This window comes from Bidens hawaiensis, unplaced genomic scaffold, assembly GCF_021521415.1.
Source record: "Bidens hawaiensis isolate Kalapana, Puna unplaced genomic scaffold, B.hawaiensis_p1.1 tig00007801_1, whole genome shotgun sequence".
Taxonomy (NCBI): domain Eukaryota; kingdom Viridiplantae; phylum Streptophyta; class Magnoliopsida; order Asterales; family Asteraceae; genus Bidens; species Bidens hawaiensis.
Window position 1 is genome coordinate 218030 of NW_027491542.1, and position 20694 is coordinate 238723.

Consider the following 20694-nt stretch of genomic DNA (forward strand, 5'->3'; position numbering starts at 1 on the left):
GCGAGGAGGAGGAGGTGGCACTCGCAAGGGCTTGGATCGTTATTTCGGAGGATCCAGACGTTGGTAAGTTTTTTAATATTAAGTATTTATTAAAAATGAATTTAGTGTTTACTAAAATGTATACTAATTGTGACAAATAATTTTAATTTGTAGCTAACTTTCAAGCCACCGGTGTGTTTTGGAAGAAAGTATTTGAAGCTTGGCTCGCGATAAGCGGTAAACCCGAAGACTACCGGGGAAAAGAAGTGGTTCAAGCCCACTGGAAGGGGCTTAACGCCGATTGTCAAAAATTTGCCAGGATAATTAACCGGTTGCAAGGGTCCGGCTGGCGTAGCGGGCATAACGACGTCGACATTATAGGTCAAGCCTTGAGCGACTTTCGAGCTCAGGGTCACACTGTTGAGCGGCCCGGGAAACCGTTCAAGTATTTGAGTTGTTGGGAAAAGCTACGTGGTTGCTCGAAATGGAAGGGGGTACCAACCGTTCCGGCCGCCCAACGAGCCGGCTCATCCCGGCCTTCAAAAAGGTCGAAGACATCGTCGTCGACAAATCCGAGCACACCAAACACACCCTCCGATGCTCATAGCTTCTTCCTAGACGACACGGTCAATTTAGCCGACGACGAAGAGGTAGAGGAGTTGCCTCGACAACGCGGGAGATCGAGAAAAAATAAGGGGGAAGGTTCGTCGTCAACACGATTCAATACGGAGCCCGTTGAAATAAACGAGTTGGTTGGTCGTTTGGAAACAAATGCCACCGTAATAGGAGTCGACCTTAGAGCATCCAACAAACAACAAGAAAAGCTGAACCAGACGTTGGAATTAAAACAAATGAAAGACGACTACGAATCCCTTAAAGCGGAGGGGTTTCACGAGGAAGCCGGATTACTGTTTCAACGACGACGTGAAAAAATGCGCGAATATTACGGATATTAGTTTCTTTTTTTTAGTTATGTTTTTTTTAATTTTTTTTATTTAGTTATGTTTTTTAATATTTTTAGTTATGTATTTTTTTTTTAGTTATGTTTTTTTTGTATTTTCTTTTAATTTTAATGTATTTTTATTTAATTATTTAAATAAATTGGTTTTTATTTAATTAGTTTAATTATTAAAAGAAAATAATAATAAAAACACTGTGGGTGTAACATCCCGAAAATTCTAAGAATAAATAATTAGTATATTATTTATTTTAGATGAAAAAGTTTACTTAAGTTAGTAGAGAAATAAAATAATAAAGATGGAAAGATAAGTAGGTTAATTAGATGGAATTAATAATGGACCAAAAAGGAATGATGTGCCTAAGATCCATGGGCTTAAGGGAGTATAAATACCCCTTAAAACCCTAATCTTTTCCATTTTCATACATCTTCACACCATAGCCTACATTATCAAAACACGCACTTAACCCAATTCCCGTTTTTGAGAAAAACACCCACAAAGACACAAAGATTCCCGGAGATCTAGCCGTCAGATCGGTCTCAAATTTTAACCGAGTATTCATGACATATAAATGAAGTTTTTCACCTAAAAGAGCTTCGATCAGAGGTCGGGAAGTCCAGTTTTTATCAGTAAAACCACAGCAGCTCAAAAGTGAAGATTCAGGCGACTGTTCAGCTGTTCCGGCGACTGTAGCGGCGGTTTCCGGAGAAGGTGAGCTTTGGGTTTGTAGATCGGGACGAGACGGTTCCATGGCCGCTTGAATCACTCAAATCGGAGTTCGTTTGATATGGTTTTGAGCATCTCGAGTGATTTAATACAAAAACCTCAAAAGTACATTTTTGTTAAAAATGTTTACTTTTCATGAACGGATTTACATGAAAATTGGTAGGATGATAGATCAGGTCATGATTATTGAAAAAGTAATGAACTTGATAATAAACGGGTTAGTTGGTTCGTTTCGGGTAAAACGAGTAGTGTTCGGTTTGTGAAAAGGACAGGTAAACGAAGTCGGTTTTGCATGAAACTTAGTATGATAGTAAATCGAGTATAGCTATACCATAAAAATGCAAACTTGATGATTAAAATGGACGAAATGGACTCATGGGTATAAACGGTTCTTAAAGGAAACCCTAGATCTTGCCTAGAACGTTTTAAATCTATAAAGGTCTAACCTTTATGCCTAAAACGGGTTAGATCTAGATGATGATATAGTAACGGGTGTAAAACGGATTGAATGATGATGAAAGGGGTTAAAAGCTCATGATTTGAACCATAGAACAGTTAACTGAGCAAGGTAGAAACATAAAGATAGAAAGATGAGCTAAACTGGGAGTTCTCGGCCAGGACTGAGGGTTCTCGGCCAACCCATGCTTTCGGCCAGATATGGGATCTCGGTCAATACGGGTTCTCGGTCAACGCGAGAACTCGGTCAACATGAGTTTTCGGTCCATTGGAGTTCTCGGTGACCAAAGGTTCTCGGTCAAACCTGATACTTTGGTCAAACCGGAGTTCTCGGTCAGACTGGAGTTCTCGGTCAGACTGGAGTTCTCAGCCAGAACGAGTTCTCGGCCGACAAAGCTCCCTGTTGACTTTTGGCCTGGTCAGTTGGGCTCAAAGGCTACATTAGACAGTGGACCTGATCTACTTGATGGACCCATATGTGAGAGCTAAACAAACAAGCCCAACTTAGGAAGCACGTTGGTAAACTAAAATACCAACTTAAGTAATTATACGGTTAATTAACAAATATATATTTAACAGTTAGTCGAGCTCAATTAAAGAAGGGGATAACGATTAACGGCAAACGCAACAGGATCCAGGTGAGTTTATAGCCCCACTTCCTTGTTATGTTTTCGGGGCTGTGTGCATACTCGATGTGATATTTAATACACTTACCTTAAGTGGTAAGTGTATGCCTTGTATAAATTATGTATGATGATTGCTTGACGGTGCATGAACGATTTTCGGATATTGCATGGACCATCAAGTGGTAGTTAATGACATGATTGATATATATGATGTATGAATGTTGTATGTATGAATATATATGATGTATAAATGAGGTATGAATGAATAAGTATGATGTAAGTATGATATGTTGCTGGTACGTGAACGCTCTTCGGAGATTGCAAGTATTGTCAAGGAAAGTATGTAAAAGACAGGTAGGTTATAATAGTACGAATGTAGGGAACCGACCCTAATATTGTCGGCGAATGTAGGGAACCGGCCTAATAATGTCGGCGAATGTAGGGAACCGGCCTAATAATGTCGGCGAATGTAGGGAACCGACCCTAATAATGTCGGCGAATGTAGGGAACCGACCCTAATAATGTCGACGAATGTAGCGAACCGACCCTAATAATGTCGGCGAATGTAGGGAACTGACCCTAATAATATCGGCGAAGGTTATAGAGCGAAAAGCTCTTTAAACAGTATATGTATGAGTGGAAGTATGTATCTAAGTATATATATAAGTATGTAAGGAAAGATGAAAATACGTGTCTTCGGATACGTATGTATCAATGTGAATGTAATGTATGTTGCCTGATTAACTAGAACTCACTCAGCGTAGCTGACTTTTAGTATGCACGCAGGTGAGTAGGATGAAACAGCTCGCTTGAGGGGAACACGTGGCATTGAATAAGAGGCTGGCATCGGAAGACTCAAGACGTTCATGTTTAATGTTTTGTTTTTTATGAAAGACAAGATGATGTTTTAAAACAAGTTATGGATAGTTATGAAATGTTTTATGGAAGTTTTTATATTCCGTGTATGTTTTTATTAACTCTGATTATTAGAACTATGTTGATGAGTAAATCCAACGTCCAAATGTGAGGCACCAGTAACGGGGTCTTACAGTGGGCCCAACTTGTAGCCCTATACCATTACACCCTAAAAACAAATTTCCACTCCATGCTGACCGGGCGCTACGTGTCACAATTCGCCCTCAGTTGTAACCCCTGCACTACACATAGCCTTACTGTTTTGAAGAGCATATATATCACGACAAAATACTTTAATGAGATATGGAGAAATGATAACTTAATCAAACAAAATAAACAATGCATTAATGTATGAATTATTTAGATGAGAATTATGGGAAATATACACAAAGCTTTTAAATCAATTTCATTTCAAACGAACTAAAAGTTGTGACAGCACGTTTATACAACTTGGAATAAAGTCAATCAGCCATACTTTTTCTTTGTGTGGCTGTTATAAACTTATAAATCAATAATATATTTAATGACTTTGTTAATATTGTTTAAATTTAACATCACGTGTCTCTAAAACTAAATTCAATCTTAAGTTAAGAACTACAAAAAGCATATATATAACTAGGGTTTGGATTAAATACAAATAAAATTAACGTGTTAAACATGAGAATCAAGTAGAGTAATTATATGATTACTCTATGATTTAATTACATAATTATTCTACTTGTATATATAATTAATCTACTTGATTCTCACGTTTAGCACACGTTAACCTTCTCCTATATAATTATATCTATTGCATTAACTATGATGTACATACGATAATGAATATACAATAATGCCGTTCTCAATCCGATACATCCTCTTTTTAGTGTCATGCACAAACAAATTTCTAGGGAAAAAAATCGTTACACCAAAATTAGTTTTATGGATACCGTTTACCTCATCAGCTAGCTTGTAGCTTAATTTTGTTTTATGTAATTAACATGTTTATCTAGATTGATCAAAAATTGATAAGAGACAAGTATATGTTTACATCGATTATACACAAAACAGAATATGTCACCTAACAATAACCAAACTTCTTTATAGTTTCAGTAAGGTCACATAATTTTTTGGGCTATAATAATAAATTAAATAATAATAATTGCTATTATTTTAATAATAATCAGTTATAACTATTCTTCTAACGTTTTTTAATGTCAAAAACATCACATATTATACACATAAATAATTTAGTGACTATTTAAAAACAGTTGATCATGTATTGGAAAATATACTTCAATTTGTAATGGTGTGACATGTAGACCCATAAGCTTTCTTTTATTATTATTATTTTTTATTTTATGTTGTTAGAACGTCCATAATCTTTATCTTAATCACATTTTTAGTAATGATTACTAAAGTTGTAAAAAGTATTATATAGATGTTTAGAACGCTAGCTCCTCCTATAATAATAACTATTGTTCATGTAATAAAGAGAAAGTATTAAATAAGAAGTTTTGTTTTCCTAAAAAGGTTAGGAACTAGGGTATTTTAGTCTGCTACCTTAATATTGAAACCCACTTAATTTAATTTCAAAAACTCACTTAATTAAAACACACTTAATTAAAACCCACTTAAATTTTCACTCATCTCCTACAACTACCACCGCCCACCGCCACCCACCGCCACCATCTTGCCGGAAAAGTCTTCGGAAATTTCGCCGGAAAATAAAACACTATGAAAAACACAATGAAAAAGACACAATGTAATAAACACAATGGAATAAACACTATGAAAATAAAATCACAATGACAAAAACACAATGAAAACACAATTAAATAACATAATGTAAAAAACACAATGCAAAAAACACTATGAAAAAATAAAACACACTTGTATAACACAATTTTGTAAAACACAATTATGATAAAACACACCTTGTAAAAACCCACGTTTTTTTATTTTTATAAAGCAATATGGTACTCATATAAAAGATACAAAAACACTTGTTTTTATGGTAAAATTGTTTTGAAAAAAAAATGTCGTATAAAAAAGTTATGGACGTTTTAAAATAATTGGGGAATCTGACATGTGCCTTGCATGTGGAGAGTGAAAGTCAACAAATGTGTTAACCCTATTATGCACTTACCCTTGTTTTACACTTGATGATATCTTTAATCTAATCTCAACCATTCAATTCTCAAATGAATGGACAAGATTATTTTCTATCATTCATAGGAAAACTAATCTTCTTATTATAACTCAACCCTTATAAGCAAATCCCACTTGAGATATTCATGTTTCATAAAGAATACATTGCCTAAAAATAGCGTCAAACATGTTTGTGTAATGAAAACTCTATAATTAACCGTGCTCAATTGAGAATAGTCCTATTATAAGTGATTTCCTGAGAAGTTTCACTGAGGCAACCGACAGTCTAGTAAGGGCAGAGCATACAATAAATGTGATATGAGAGACCATATGCTATATGCTACAATAAAGTGATTTACTCTTTAAATGTGTAAATTATTCAATCAAAGATCCCACATATTTACAATAGTAGGTAATAACTCAAAAGTGCTAAAATCGGGAGAAAAAAACGAGTTAGAAAAGGGTCAAGAAGACGAATGTTGGGTAGGGTTGGGTATTAACACATTAGCCAACCTGCTAAAACATTTTCACATATTACTTATTGACTTGTAACTGTCCTGGGTTGGTCTTAACTAGAATCACTTAAAACACTTACGAAATTTGTCATTAACAAAAACTTATAGACCTGTAACTCATTAAAAGCACAATATTTATATTTTAGATAGTTATAAGTTAAATTAAAAGGTGTTGGCTGCAAGGGGACGCATCGAATGGTGATTTACTAATATATTATAAACTTGTAGGGACACTTTGTGCCCTCACGATCGGATGCTTCTTCTTTCTTGTTTTGAAATAAAAAAGGAAAAAGACGGAATAAATAATTTAATAGTAGCAAACAAATAAATAAGAGTAGTGTTGTACAGATTTAATTTAATCCCCAAGACTGTCACCTATAAACTATATAAAGTTGCGGGTCTCGTTTATTTTAAAATTCTAGCCCCAAAGTCTGTTTTTCTCTCATTTTGGTATCTGGATGTAACTACAGACAGTGGCGGATCCAGAAATTTTCGCTATAGGGGGCACAAAATGGATCGGGTTAAAATGGGTCGGGTTAATGAGAACAGGGCCGGCCAATCATTTTAAAGGCACAAAGCGGAATGAACTTCCGGGACGCATGAGTGGATAAATTTGATTTTCTTACACTCCATCTTTGAAAGTTGAAACACGTTTATATTTTATATAATATATAAATATAATAATTAAGTTGCATTTTGGACCAAAATATTTATTTATTATAATAATCACCAAGCTCCGCGGGCATTATTATCGGTGACGTAACCATAAACTTTTAATCAAAAGGTCATAATATATTTTTTGTTTATATGTGTTTCGTGAACTTATTTAAAGTAGTTGAAATGATAGAAGGGTCACAAATATATTTCCAAAACGTACTTTTTGCATAATATGTTTTACATATAATAATATTTATTTTTATAAATTAAAATTATATATCAAAAGTAATACAATTATTACTTAAAACATAAAAGAAAAGCAAGAGTTCATCTATAAAAAGAAAAACAATATTTAAATAATATTATAAAAGTACAGTTCATGTTTACATTTAAGAAAAGACAAAAAAAAAAGGGAAAAAAAGAAAAGAAAACATGTGGTCTGCATCTTCTTCCTCCTTTCTCTTTTTGTCTTCACATTCTTCAAGAGTATTGCCGGACCACCGTAGCGGAAGTCTCCATGTAATTCCTACTATGATGGCAACCAACGGTGGGCACGGATGGTTGTCGGACGATGGGCACGGACTAATGTTGAGTCATAATATACAAACACTTACCTGCAAACGCGGTATTCCGGCAGACGAACGGTGGGCACCGGCCCACCCTAGTTATAAGCTGGATCCGCCCCTGACTACAGAACACAACAACATAGCATATTATTTGTTTTGTCTATAAATTGAAACACTAAGAGGTTTGTTTGGTAATGGTATCCTAATGATTCAATTAATGACATATCTTTGAATCGATGATATAGTATGTTTAATTCACTTAAAAGATACCTCTTATAATGAATAATGTGTAAGTTTCATATATATGTTGACTCATTCATATGTTACTTCTTAATCAGTCAGACGTCTTTATAATTTAACACAAGATTATCAAACACCTTTTAAGCTTTTTAAAACATAAATTGCAATTGTTCAAGTACCTACTTGTAATATACTCACAATCTCTTTTCTCCATAGCAATACACCAATACACATGTGTCTCATCTAAAATACTATGCATACACTATTGTTAGGGTCGGGTTTACCACATACACAAACACACTGTATAAACGAACACAAGACAAGGATTTACGTAGTTTGATTCCGGTGTGAAGCCTGCGCCCACGGTCCGCAACCATAAAGTTCTGCTCTCACAACGCATGGTGGTGGATTAAAGCACAAGAACTGTTTAAATAGAGACTAAACTGTGGTTACAATCTTATAGAGTAAAAAAACTTAAGCGAGCCGTAATAAGAGATACAATCGTTTCGAAAATCCTCTCGTGCCTTCAATCTTTATTAGACCTGACAAAAACATGTTTTCAAGTAGCCGAACCCAAATTAAGACTTGAGTGACTACAAAACCAACACACTATATACAACTCATCTTTAATGACAAGGTGTATTTCATGTTTATAATGCTTGTGGGAAGAATCACCATTTGAATATTTATTTTTTTGATGTGTTAGATGCCAGGTTTTAAAAACGGTTAAACTGGATGTCAGGCAAGTGATTGATACATGTTAGCCTGGTAAATTAGGTATATTTTAGCCTGGTAAATTAGGTATATTTTAGCCCGGTAAAAAGACCAGGTGTAAAGGTCTCGTGAGAAGAAAAAAAATGGCAATGATCGCATAAAAGTTTTCAAGTTTTTTATCATTACATCACATTTTTGCATAACTCTATATTGCTAATTGACACACCATGTATTACGTAGAGAGTTAACACTTAACCCTATACGCGGTCTAAAAGATAAAGGGTTGTTTATTTCTTAAAACCCACCAAAAACATAATAATAATATTCTTGATTCTGGTAAACACTGGGTGGACTAAAATAATAAAAGATGATTAAAAAAGGTGAAAGGATACCGCGGGAATGTCGCTACAAAAGTCGTAACATCCGCCGAATCAAATAAAGAGAAAAAGAAGTATGTGCGGATAATGAATATGGTGTTCCTGCTACAGCTGTAAATTATTATTATTATTATTATTATTATTATTATTCCAACATTCCATTTCATTCAACATCATCACCCTGTTTCTTTTCTGGGTTTCTCCGTTGATCTTATTATTTTCAACATTCAGTTCACCTTCACGGTTACTTACATACAAAACCCATGATTTATTTCATCTTTCCCACATGGGTTTTCACTTAATTTCAAAAATCACAACTTTTTACACTCTGTAAAACCTTCATTTCTCTGTGAAACTATAATAATGGCAGAAGAAGGGAATCAAAAGCAAAAAAGACTGTATCAAACCTGGAAAGGAAGCAATGTAAGTTGCCAATTCTTTTGATTCTGTAATCATCCGGAACACTAAATGATGATGTTTCTGTCTTTTCAAATGATTTATTATTATTATGAGTATTATTATTTAGTTAAGTTATCTAACATCAATTATTTTGATTTTAATTGAATGGAAATGATGTAACTGCAAAAGGGTAATTGGTAAATCAGCTGTATAGAAATCTACTTGGCTTTACTTTTCAAGATAATCTGATAACATCATGTATGTGTGATTTCAACAAATGTTGTATAAATCTTGTGTTGCTAAATCATGTTTACCTTCTTAACTGAATTTTCAAAATCTGTACTAGAAAAGCTTGTACCTTTTTTTTAAATAAAGTTTTAACTTCAAATTTGAAATAAAGCCTTTACTTTTCAAGATAATTTCATAACGTTTGGATACGGGTAATTCATCTATAATTTACTATAAAACGATTACAATAAAGTGGCATGCAAAAAATATTGTATATATCAAGTGTTCTTAAATCCTTTTTAGCTAAACCGCCAGAATCTATACAAGAAAGCTTGTACCTTTTTCAACTTCAAATTTGAAATAAAGCCAGATACTTTTCAAGTTAATTTTGATGAAATCATGTATGATTTGAATTTTTTTTTTTGAATAAATATTGGGCAAATCAAGTGTTCCTATATTTAGGTCATATACCATAATGGTATTTCCCTTACATATTTTATTATTATTATTATTAGCTTTTATATTGCGGTTAAACTGTGACCTTTTTATTAATATTATTATAATTAGTAGTAGTTTTTTATATAACTGTTAAACTTTGATTTCCTTTTTTTGCTTCATACACATGTTCTTAGAGCCGAGGGTCTCTCTGGAAGCCACCTCTTTATTCCTTTGGATAGAGGTACGGTGTGCCTACATCCCACCCTCCCCAGACCCTACCTATAGCTCTGCTGTCGGTGGGATTTTACTGGGTATGATTGATTGATTGAAGTGTTCCTATATCATGTTTACCTAAACTGAAGCCAAGTTGATCAATAAAGCCAGAAACTTTTCAAGATAATTTGATAAGATCATGTATGATTTTAAGATCTTATTTTGCACAAAATATATCATTTTACAATCTTGAAAGACATTTGGTTTGTTTCAAGATCCATTACTGGATCTTGTAATTGATAGTTCGAATTAATGGCTTCACGTTTTCTGTTATTTGAATTTTGAAAGTTAACTAGTTTTTTATATTATAATGATCTCAGAGATTCTTTTGCGGGGGACGGTTGATCTTCGGTCCTGATGTGTCTTCTATATTTTTGACCGTAGTTATGATTGGAGGACCTGCTTTAACCTTTTGTATTAAAGTTTTTCACACCATTAGTGTGAATGAGAAAGATGGTAAAGATAGTTTTTACTGGTACATTGTGCTGTTTGTGGCAGCACTTCTCACTTGTTTGGTAAGCAATTTCTTATTTTTTTAACTTAATATGTGAAATGATTATATGATTATCTAAAATAGTCAGTTGCTTAATAGTTGCAAGAAAATTAAAAATTCTTACCAAACCCTCATTGTTACACTGTTTTAAATACTTTCATTCTACATTTCTTGTTTTTAACAATGTGAAAACGATAATTATAGAAGTTTTAGATGATGACTGTATTTTTTATAAAAGTTAATACAAAATTCATAAAAGGTTAAGAGGAAATATATTAGAATGGATTTTATAAGTCTTATGTATTTTATTGAATTACTTTTCTAAATAATACAGGATATATTATTTCTTTTCTTGACATCAAGTAGAGATCCGGGAATAATCCCACGAAACACAAAGCCACCTGAATCTGATGAAGCATTTGATATGAACACACCTTCAATGGAGTGGATCAATGACCGAACTCCGCATTTGAGATTACCAAAAACTAAAGAAGTGATTGTGAACGGTCATTCGGTCAATGTCAAATATTGTGACACATGTATGCTTTATCGTGCACCTCGAGCCTCACATTGTTCCATCTGCAACAACTGTGTTCAAAAGTTTGACCATCATTGTCCGTGGGTCGGTCAATGCATTGGACTGGTAAGTTGAATGAATTGTAACAATAATTTTATGTTTATCTTTTACAGGTCAAATGGTCAACACCAAAAAGTTTAGCTAAAATGAAAGCAGGTTGAATCGGTCAAAAGCTGCTCAAAGTGTGTTTTTGAATTTTGATGCTTGCGGGCCTGCGGCCTCCTAAATGTTTTATAGTTAACGGGCCAAATGGTCAAACGGGTTGAAGTTTTTCAAAGTGTGTTTTAGAATTCTGATGCATACAACATCCTAAATGTCTTTATCTAGGAACGCTGCTCAAAGTGTGTTTTTGAATTTTAATGCATACAGCCTCTTGAATATATTATCTCTAATGTGTCATATGGTCAAAAGGGTCGGTCAAAAGTTGGTCAAAGTGTGTTTTTGAATTTTGATGCTTACAACCTCTTATATGTTTTTATCTCTAATGGGTCAAATGGTCAAACGGGTAGAAAGTTATGCAAACAAATTTACCTGACAAATGCATTAAACAACCCGAATCATTTTATTCAAAAACTCACATCATTGTAGAAATAACATAATTATTTAATCGTATCTGAGTCACTAATCATTTCTGATATATGCTATTCTTATTATTGCAGCGTAACTATCGGTTCTTCTACATGTTTATCTTTACATCAACCGTCTTGTGCTTATACGTGTTCGGCTTTTCGTGGGTCCACAATGCTCAAAACAAAGAGGGCGTTTTGAAGGCTTTGCAAAAAGACATATTATCAGATGTTCTTATTGTATACTGCTTTATCACTGTTTGGTTTGTGGGCGGGCTTTCGGTTTTCCACTTTTATCTCATTTGCACAAATCAGGTGATCATTTATTTAAAAACTATATAAATATGTGTGTGTGTGTGTGTGTTCATACTAAAAAAAACTTTGCTATTAATACAGACAACATATGAAAATTTCCGATATCGGTACGATAAGAAGGAGAATCCATATCATAAGGGAATGGGAAGGAACCTTCAAGAAGTCTTTCTATCAAAAATCCCTCCTTCATTGAATAACTTTCGGGCATTTGCGTGTGAGGATGAAAACATGGCAACCGAGGCAACAGATCCAGATGATGTACGCACCTCGAAGGAAAAAATCGATATTGAAATGGGAAATAAATTGTCAGAGTCAAATGGGATTTCACTTCCTGAAATTCTACAAAATCTGCATTATGATGAATTGGAGGGAAACTCAAAAACCGAGGGTAATGTAGACCTTGATATTCAGCCGTCTCCCTTTATTTTTGAACCCGATAAGCGTGATGAGGAAGTAATCGCTCGTGAAACCGAAACTATTCATCAAGTATAGAGGTGATCATTGTTATTTTTATTTGCTTGCAGTTTTGACTCATTTACATATGAATTGTTTTTTTATCTCAAACGGGCCAGCTCGGGTTGAAAATTGCATAAGGTGTATTTTTAATGCTTACAACCGCCTAAACCATTTTTTCTTAAAAAAATTAATTCTTACAATTGTAATGTAGTTTGTGTAATCATATTTAATTGTATTAATGATATTTTTAAAAAAACTGAAAAATGATAAAATAATGTCTGCTCTAAATTAGAAGATATGATGTTTAAAATTTTTGTGTTTGCAGTGGCATTTTCGGGTGTCTTGTGAATGCGGAAGACGAATGCAGACCTTTTTTATAGATAAAATACATTCAGCCTGTTAATGTTCTGTGACCAAACACATTCAGTACAGATTATTTACAGTGTTCGGATTTTTTTGTTTCATTTTTTGTTCTATTTGATGATGTTGAAAATTGGACCATTGTATGTGTATGATATGAAATTTCTGTGGCTATTATCTGCATTGTGTTTTTTGAGCACTAGTGATTGCTTAAGTTGTTTTCACAGGTCACTAAATGAACACTTTAAGTTTAGTCAGCGAACGATACACTCATACACTATCAAATGTACATAAGATCATTCTTGACAATATTAACCAAGATCATTCTTGACAATATTAACCAACCAACAAACTGCTTGAAACAATCCGTCACATTACCTAGATATAAAACAAACTACAACCGAAAAGTAGCAAAACACTAGCCTTTCACTTTCATTGCTGCAGAACAACTTCAATGACTCAGACCATGATCACAAACGATAAACATTAACCATTGTTCCAAATTCATCAGCCATCAGAGAGGAGCTGAGGATGTTCTTCGGAGCTGATGCTTTGGTTTCGCTGGTGGGACCCACGGTATCACCTTCTCCACCTCCTGCAAATACAGATGTACCAGTGTTATACTTAAAACATTAGAGGTCACTAAATCGATGGTCATGTAACGGGTTTGGATTGGGTTGAGTAGTGTAAAAATTTTTCCAAATAGTTTTACATTATTTTTGCAATCAGTTTCTCAAATATGATTACAAAGATTATTTTATTTCAATCACAATATAATATTTTGAATCTTTTGAGGTTTAAGTGTTAAAACTGCACTTCATACAAGTACTTTCAACGCATTTTGACCCGTTTCACTTAGCACTAACATGAACATCCAGCAAAAAGTGTATAAACTTGAACTCCAATCATCAAACAAACTACATATTTTAAGTTTTTAACCCACATGTTCACTTGCTTCATATTCATAAGCAAGAATATTAGCTTCTCAATGCTTCGTTAAAGCTCAACATCCACATAAAAAGGCAGTGTAAATAAATTCTCATTTTCATATCAACATCTTTAATGAGCTTTCAAAGTGACATTATATATGTAGCCTTGTAGGTAGATCCGTCACCAAAATCAATAACAAGAAAAAAAGGTGGTTGCATGGCATAATATACGTTGCCTTAAATGTGTCAAATTATATAGATGGTAACACGCAATACAGAGAACGATTCCAAGAAACAGACATACCTTCTCCCTCCTGAGTCTTTCATTCTCCTCTTCCAAACGCGAAACTTTGTTCTCCAGCTCATGTGTATAAGCCTGTTCAGCCATACATCACATGTTCACAACACAAAAGGCAAAAACAAAACATTAACCAACTGAAATAACTACCTGTTTCCTTGCTCGTGAGCGTGCAGCAGACTCCCTATTCTTTATCATCCTCTTCTGCCTCCTTTCCACCGTCTTCTCCATCACATCTCCAGAAGCATATCTTTTCCTTCCCGACAGATGTCGGTCCGATAAACCACTCATTAACGAGGTAGGCGACATATAACCGACATCCATCAAAGGCTGTTGAACTTGATAACGACCCGCCATTACCACATTCTGCTGCGGAATCACAGGAGCTTGGTAATTGCCCATCCACTGCGTTTCTTTATTCTCAAGATCCCGTTCTTGGATTCTCTTCCCGGGAGAAGATTCCGCAACAATCCCTGCTTTCACCAAGAAATCTTCAAGTGTCATCTCACCAAGTGTCGGTTGTCGCTCCCCATCACCCTTACTAATATTATCATCATTACCATTCCCATTATCATCATCACTAACATTCTTTTTCTTTTTTTGCCCCTGCTGAATATCCTGCCACACTTCATCAACCGTCTTCTTCGTGACACCCGAATCAAGCTGCGCGAGTCCCGGCGCGTTACTGCTCATCCCATGATTAGCTTCAGCAGTACACACGCTCTTCAAAAGCTCATCAAGATTCATACTATTAAAAGGCTTCCCTAAATCCCCTAACTGCTGTTGAACCTCATCCAATGTCAAATTATACAACGATCCTTGCCTCGATAACCCGTCCAACATCGATTTCCCCGCTCCACCATTCGATCCCATCGTTTGAGTCCCCATCAAACCCTAATTACCACTAATCCCACAAAACCCACAAATAAAAATCCAAGATTCCAAATACCCACAAAAAGATTTACACTTTACTTCTATCAAACCCTAATTACCACTAAACCCACAAATTAAAATTCAAGATTTCAAATACCCACAAAAAGATTTAAACTTTACATCAAATCAAACCCTAAAGAGTGAAGAATTACACCTTGGAGGCCTGATTTAGGTCTAATTTATGCCATGCATGAACATCAGTAGCAGCTATGGTAAATGTGTATGAACAAGGGAATAAATTAGGGGTTCGAAGTGAAATCAAGCATCTGTAATACTGAATATGTTGAATTTGGGTGATTGAAGGTTAAAGATGAAGAATTTGGACATACCGTACGCTCTGTGTGTTCAGATATTTGAGTCAATTATATAAAATTAGTATCGCCATGGAAGGACGGACGGACGGACCTTTAAAATTATTGTCGATATAATAATAATGAGACTTTTGATTTATAAAAGAATATAAACTTTTGTTTCGTCCAGGAATAATAATGTCATTGGAGAGAGTTTTTAGGGACTAGAATTAAGCAATGATTAAATACTGTTTGTTTCTTTTTAACTTACATACTCAATACTGATTTTGATGTTTCAGATTATGACTGACAGTTTGTGTCTTGACGTGTTTAACAGGTTAGAGATGATACAATTAAAACAAGTATAAAACATGAAAATGACTCGTTTAACGCTAGAATTTGACGGTTTGAATGATGTATTCTAACGTCCTAATTTTTATTATTTTTTAAAAAATATAAGATTGTATATCGTAAATATTTGCTAAACAAGTCTTATCGTAACATATGTCAATATGTCAGTCTTACTCAGGTTTGACTCGCTAAAAACATCGTGTAAAAGGAAATAATAAAAAATTAAAAACTCTTGAGAAGGTTTTGAAGTTTAGACCTTAAAATTCATATGACCAAGTACCAAGGATAAAATATTGTTTATTTGGATGAATTTAGGTTAAAAAAAAGGTTAAAGTTTAATAATTGTATTCGTAAAATTTTAAATTGATAAAATAAGGTTCTTTGTCTTCGTTTGAAAGATATCATCAATAACATTACTTTTTATTTATGCACTTTTGTAAAGTTTTGTCCTATCACAATATTTTCATAGTTACATTTTATAATAAGTGACACTATATGTAAGTGATTCATTGCACACAGGTCATTCTTGCTTTTCTGAATACAAAAACAAAGCACGATGATTTTGTAAATTAAACTCCTCCCATGACACATTTTAAATTATTGCTAACTACATTTAGAAATTTACCGTTTATTAATTTACTTTTACTATTAATCTTTCTTATTTATGTTGAACCCATAAATACCCCCCACAGCTTTTATACATTCCATAAATTATTAAGATTTGTATGCATCATGTTAAACACAACTGTCATCATATTTGTATGATTCCATATATCTCGATGGCACAAAGGTCAGACTTCTACACCATTGTCATATTTACTTTCCAGATTTATTAAGCAAACCCGTATGACTGCATTATTCAAAAATAAAAAATATGTTTTTGGCGACTCCTTCATTTTATTATATTTAAAAACCAATTATATCCCTCAATTGTTATGTTGATAGGGTGCACTTGTTTTCTATTACTTGTTTCTTTAACATCACAGTTATAATATTAAATTGTTGTAACATTACTAGTCAATTATGTTGATAGGGTGCACTTGTTTTCTATTACCTGTTTCTTTAACATCACAGTTATAATATTAAATTGTTGTAACATTACTAGTCAGTTTGTTTAATGTTTTGAAATTTTAAGTGAACCCCATTCATACACCATTTCCTTAGATAATCATTCATACTTAAATATAGTTAACAACTTAGAAGGGTACATAATGTTGTTAGGGATATAACAACTTAGTGTACTGCGTGTTAAGAGGTTTAATTACATAAGTTGAGTGAACTTGTTGCCGTAAAAAAATGTGTTTAATTGCCTCCACCACATTTCATTAAACTTAATAGACCATTAAAATTGGAATGTAAATTGACTAAATAATAGTCAAACTAGCAATTCAAACGAATCCGGATCAACCAAAAACCTTTTTAAGTTTTATCATTAACATATGTCCATACAACACTTGTTGTCTAAATAGACATACAATACATCCTTACAAGTTTAAACATACAACAATTATGTAACCACCATCACTTAGATCCTATTCCACTTTAGTCTCATCCTCAACCGTTGATGTTCTTTCTGAAACTAACTGCCCAACCTTCACATACTTCTCCTCAAACTTAGCCTCCCAGTCTTCCAACACTTCAAGCTCGGATGCACTAAGACCTTCAATGTTCCCGGTTAGGTCAGAAGGCTCAAATGACATCAAAGCCAAGGCTCGGCTTGCATCCCGACCAGCAAATAATGCATATGGTCCGCCAGGACCGTAGAACATCCTGAAAACAACATCATAGTATTCTTTAACTAATATCCATATATCATACTCCCCTAAAATGAAAGTCGTGTTTGAACTCTTTGGACTAGGAATTTTTTCAAGTGGGTTCACTATTAGGGTCGGTTAAAAGGTTCGGGTTGGTTAAGGTTTATCACATAATAATACAATACAATTAACAAAAAACAAACATCGTCATTAGAAATTAAAAAAAAAATACATAATACAAATACGATGGTCAAATAAATCTATTTGTTTGCAAGATGCACCAACAACATTTATTGAATTTGATACTTCTTTAAAAAATTTAAAATTTTAATGATGTTTGGTTGCAAAAGCCACAACAAATAGCTCAAGTTGGTGAGCAAAACAATGAACGTCACTAATTGTCTAATTCAATTAGCAAATTTCAACATGCCCATTCATTCATTCTAATTTCAACAAATTAACCAAAATATTCGAATCAAAGTCAAAACATCAAATAACAGTATAGAAGAGGCAGCCCTTTTTGGCTCAGGATCATGACTAATCTTGGGTCTGGGACTCATTAGTGTGCCTCCATGACACTTTGCAAAATAAACTTGAACAAATGCTATTTGTTTGAACTAGTGACGTGTGAAAGCTCAGTGAGAACTAGCACCGACTTAGGGGTGTTCAAAAAAATCCGAATCCAATGTACTCGAAATTTCGGATATCCGAAAGTTAAAATGTAGTTATTTTTAATTATTTACTAAATTCAAATATGTATACGATTTTGTAAACCCTAAAGTCCAAACCCCCCCCCCCCCCCCTCTTTTGTTATCACGCGTTCAATTTTTCACTCGATTCTTGCTGTTGTCGGAGGTCACTTCACATCTCGCTGAACCTACCCTTAATCTGAAATCTCCCACAAGTCATCCACCTATCACCATCAGACCACTAGTTAACAATAAATTATTTTAATTATAAACGTTTTCTTTTTATATTTCATCTAGGTGATAATTTAAGTGAATATTTAAAAAATCACTGCGTGTTAAAATTACTTTGTTTTTGATTTGATACTTCGAAAGTTTACATAACTGTTGTGGTTCTTGGATTTATAGTTGCATTATCACAACAGCAAATCCAAGAACCACAACAGTTATGGAAACCTTCAAAGTATCAAATCAAAAACAAAATAATATTAACATGTAGCAATTTCTAAATATTCATTTAAACAATCACCTGGATGAAACCTAAAGAAGAATACATTTGAAATTAAAATCATTTCTTATTAACTGGTGGTCCGATGGCAAACCGTGGGCAACAGGTGGGAGATTCATAATACGAGTAGGGTCACCGAGAGGTAGTGACGAGATGTGAAGTGACCTCCGATGAAGGCGACAATCGAGTAAAAAATTGAACGCGTGATAATAGGTAAAAGGGGTTTTGGACTTTAGGGTTTTTAAAATCATATATATTTAAATTTATTAAATAATAAAAAAACTATATTTTAACTTTCGGATATCATAATCCAAATTATCCGAAAATTTTCAAAATTAATATCCAAAATATCCGGGTTTTTTGAACACCCCAATTTTATGACTAGCTAAAGATAGTGAAAGGAAATGTCTGCCTATGAGTACAGTTAACACCATTAAGGAATGAAGGGTCAAGGGGATGCGGCAGAGGGCGCCGCCGTGGCCAGATAATGGTGGGTGTGCTGGGGGTTGAGGGAACTGAACGATGTGGTTGTGTCGGGGGTTGATGTAGATGAACGATATGGCTACAGGCTGCTGTAAGTTGAGACTTGCAATGTCATGAGCATAGGGTATAAGCCCTAATTAGTTAACCACTTTTTAAGAAAAAAAGAACAAAACAAAAAAACAAAAACGCTGAAAATATTTGACAAGGACCAATTAGTGTATGGGTTCACGCTCATATTATATATAAAATCCGAAACTCAGTGGGTTCCCGTGAACCCGCACTGTTGTATGTAGATCCACCCCTATTTGGAGCAACTAGAGGAGGTAATTTCAAACCGTTTATTTGTTACGTTTATCTATCTTCAATATACTGCTAAAATTATTTAAAAAGGACCAGGCTATGTGACAGTTGTGTTGTGTTAGAAACTATATGGCCTGTAAAACCTCATATGGCCTTTGTATGATGTGACAGACGTGATGGTGTGCGTATGATGAGCTAAATTAACATGTCAAAACTGACAAAATGTGTCTTTTTTAATAGCATACAACCTCCTAAAATCACTTTATTACGTTGTTACTGTACCCATGAAACTTTTCTAAATTGCATTTAACTCATTAACTGTTGTAATTGACCCGTTGCCCGTCCCACTCAACCCGCCCATTTTGCCACTCCACGTTCTGCATCTCATCAATATCAATAATTGCGATATTGTTGAAAAGAAGCATTCAACATTGTGCTATTTAGGATATCTTCCATACATTAAAAAACACCATTCTCTGTTCATATTTCAACTCATATATCATCATACCAACAAACTAATAATAAATAATATCAATTGGCAGTCTTCACTCCTAAGTACAAAATGATATATATATTTTCTTAAAAAGCCCTAATTAATCAAAACATGGCAAATAAATTAATAAATCTAAAATATGAAGAATTATTGTGACCTGGAGCGAGAAACATCATAGATTTTTCCTTTAATAGCCATCAAAAGGGGTTTATTTGGATCCGACCCGTTGTACGGTCTCAACTCCTCTTCCGTAATGTCTCCAATTTGAACCGGTTCGCGAAGTATGAACTGCTGGTCACGCTTGACGGCCACGTAGTCGTCGGCCGCCACGAACATGGTGGAGACGAGCTTGTAGACGACGACCATCATGGCCGAGATGGTGAAGAAGGCCGTCGGAGATAGTCCCGTGTAGTCAGTGATGGCATCGGTTATTGTTGTGTACAACGTCATCGAAATGAATGAATGAATCTAGTAGAGGATATGAACCAAATAAGTAAAGTAAAACCCCTTTTAGCTGGTTCAACTACAAGTTGGTGTCCCAACTAAATCTTGGCTACCAACTGCCTAGTGGATGACGTTACACTACTAAGGTGTTAGTTTGTTTTTGTTTAGAAGCCCGTCTCCACCTCTTTTGTCTGTACTGAGAAGAGGGTGTGTAGACGTTGGATTCTGCAGTGTGTTTGTTTTTCCGAAGACGTTTCATT

The 20694-nt window shown here is 34.3% G+C and overlaps 3 protein-coding genes across 3 annotated transcripts; 1 reads left to right on the forward strand and 2 right to left on the reverse strand.

The window, feature by feature from the left end:
- The first annotated feature begins 8986 nt into the window (after positions 1-8986).
- LOC143636188 (putative protein S-acyltransferase 4) lies at positions 8987-13105 on the forward strand. Its single transcript, XM_077103843.1, has 6 exons — positions 8987-9283; positions 10519-10713; positions 11026-11334; positions 11928-12149; positions 12231-12643; positions 12931-13105. The coding sequence occupies exons 1-5, from the start codon at positions 9224-9226 to the stop codon at positions 12639-12641; spliced, it is 1197 nt and encodes a 398-aa protein (XP_076959958.1). The 5' UTR covers positions 8987-9223; the 3' UTR covers positions 12642-12643; positions 12931-13105.
- A 184-nt stretch (positions 13106-13289) lies between these two features.
- On the reverse strand, positions 13290-15520 carry LOC143636189 (ABSCISIC ACID-INSENSITIVE 5-like protein 2). Its single transcript, XM_077103845.1, has 3 exons — positions 14343-15520; positions 14199-14270; positions 13290-13560 (listed from the first exon to the last, which is right to left on the reverse strand). Exons 1-3 carry the CDS (start codon positions 15078-15080, stop codon positions 13480-13482), a joined length of 891 nt encoding a protein of 296 aa, XP_076959960.1. The 5' UTR covers positions 15081-15520; the 3' UTR covers positions 13290-13479.
- A 1633-nt stretch (positions 15521-17153) lies between these two features.
- On the reverse strand, positions 17154-20452 carry LOC143636190 (membrane steroid-binding protein 2-like). The gene is made up of 2 exons (XM_077103846.1): positions 20148-20452; positions 17154-17536 (listed from the first exon to the last, which is right to left on the reverse strand). The coding sequence occupies exons 1-2, from the start codon at positions 20438-20440 to the stop codon at positions 17299-17301; spliced, it is 531 nt and encodes a 176-aa protein (XP_076959961.1). The 5' UTR covers positions 20441-20452; the 3' UTR covers positions 17154-17298.
- Between the last annotated feature and the right edge of the window lie 242 nt (positions 20453-20694).

What these genes read in the sequence shown, in the direction of transcription:
- LOC143636189 (XM_077103845.1), bottom strand. Translation starts at nt 15,080, where the DNA reads ATGGGGACTCAAACGATGGGATCGAATGGTGGAGCGGGGAAATCGATG. An exon ending in GCTCACGAGCAAGGAAACAG is followed by an intron (nt 14,271 to 14,342) that starts GTAGTTATTTCA and finishes ATGGCTGAACAG; the next exon opens with GCTTATACACATGAGCTGGA. An exon ending in AAAGACTCAGGAGGGAGAAG is followed by an intron (nt 13,561 to 14,198) that starts GTATGTCTGTTT and finishes CTGTATTTGCAG; the next exon opens with GAGGTGGAGAAGGTGATACC.
- LOC143636190 (XM_077103846.1), bottom strand. Translation starts at nt 20,440, where the DNA reads ATGACGTTGTACACAACAATAACCGATGCCATCACTGACTACACGGGA. An exon ending in TATGATGTTTCTCGCTCCAG is followed by an intron (nt 17,537 to 20,147) that starts GTCACAATAATT and finishes TGTTGTTTTCAG; the next exon opens with GATGTTCTACGGTCCTGGCG.
- LOC143636188 (XM_077103843.1), top strand. Translation starts at nt 9,224, where the DNA reads ATGGCAGAAGAAGGGAATCAAAAGCAAAAAAGACTGTATCAAACCTGG. An exon ending in AAACCTGGAAAGGAAGCAAT is followed by an intron (nt 9,284 to 10,518) that starts GTAAGTTGCCAA and finishes TAATGATCTCAG; the next exon opens with AGATTCTTTTGCGGGGGACG. An exon ending in CAGCACTTCTCACTTGTTTG is followed by an intron (nt 10,714 to 11,025) that starts GTAAGCAATTTC and finishes TAAATAATACAG; the next exon opens with GATATATTATTTCTTTTCTT.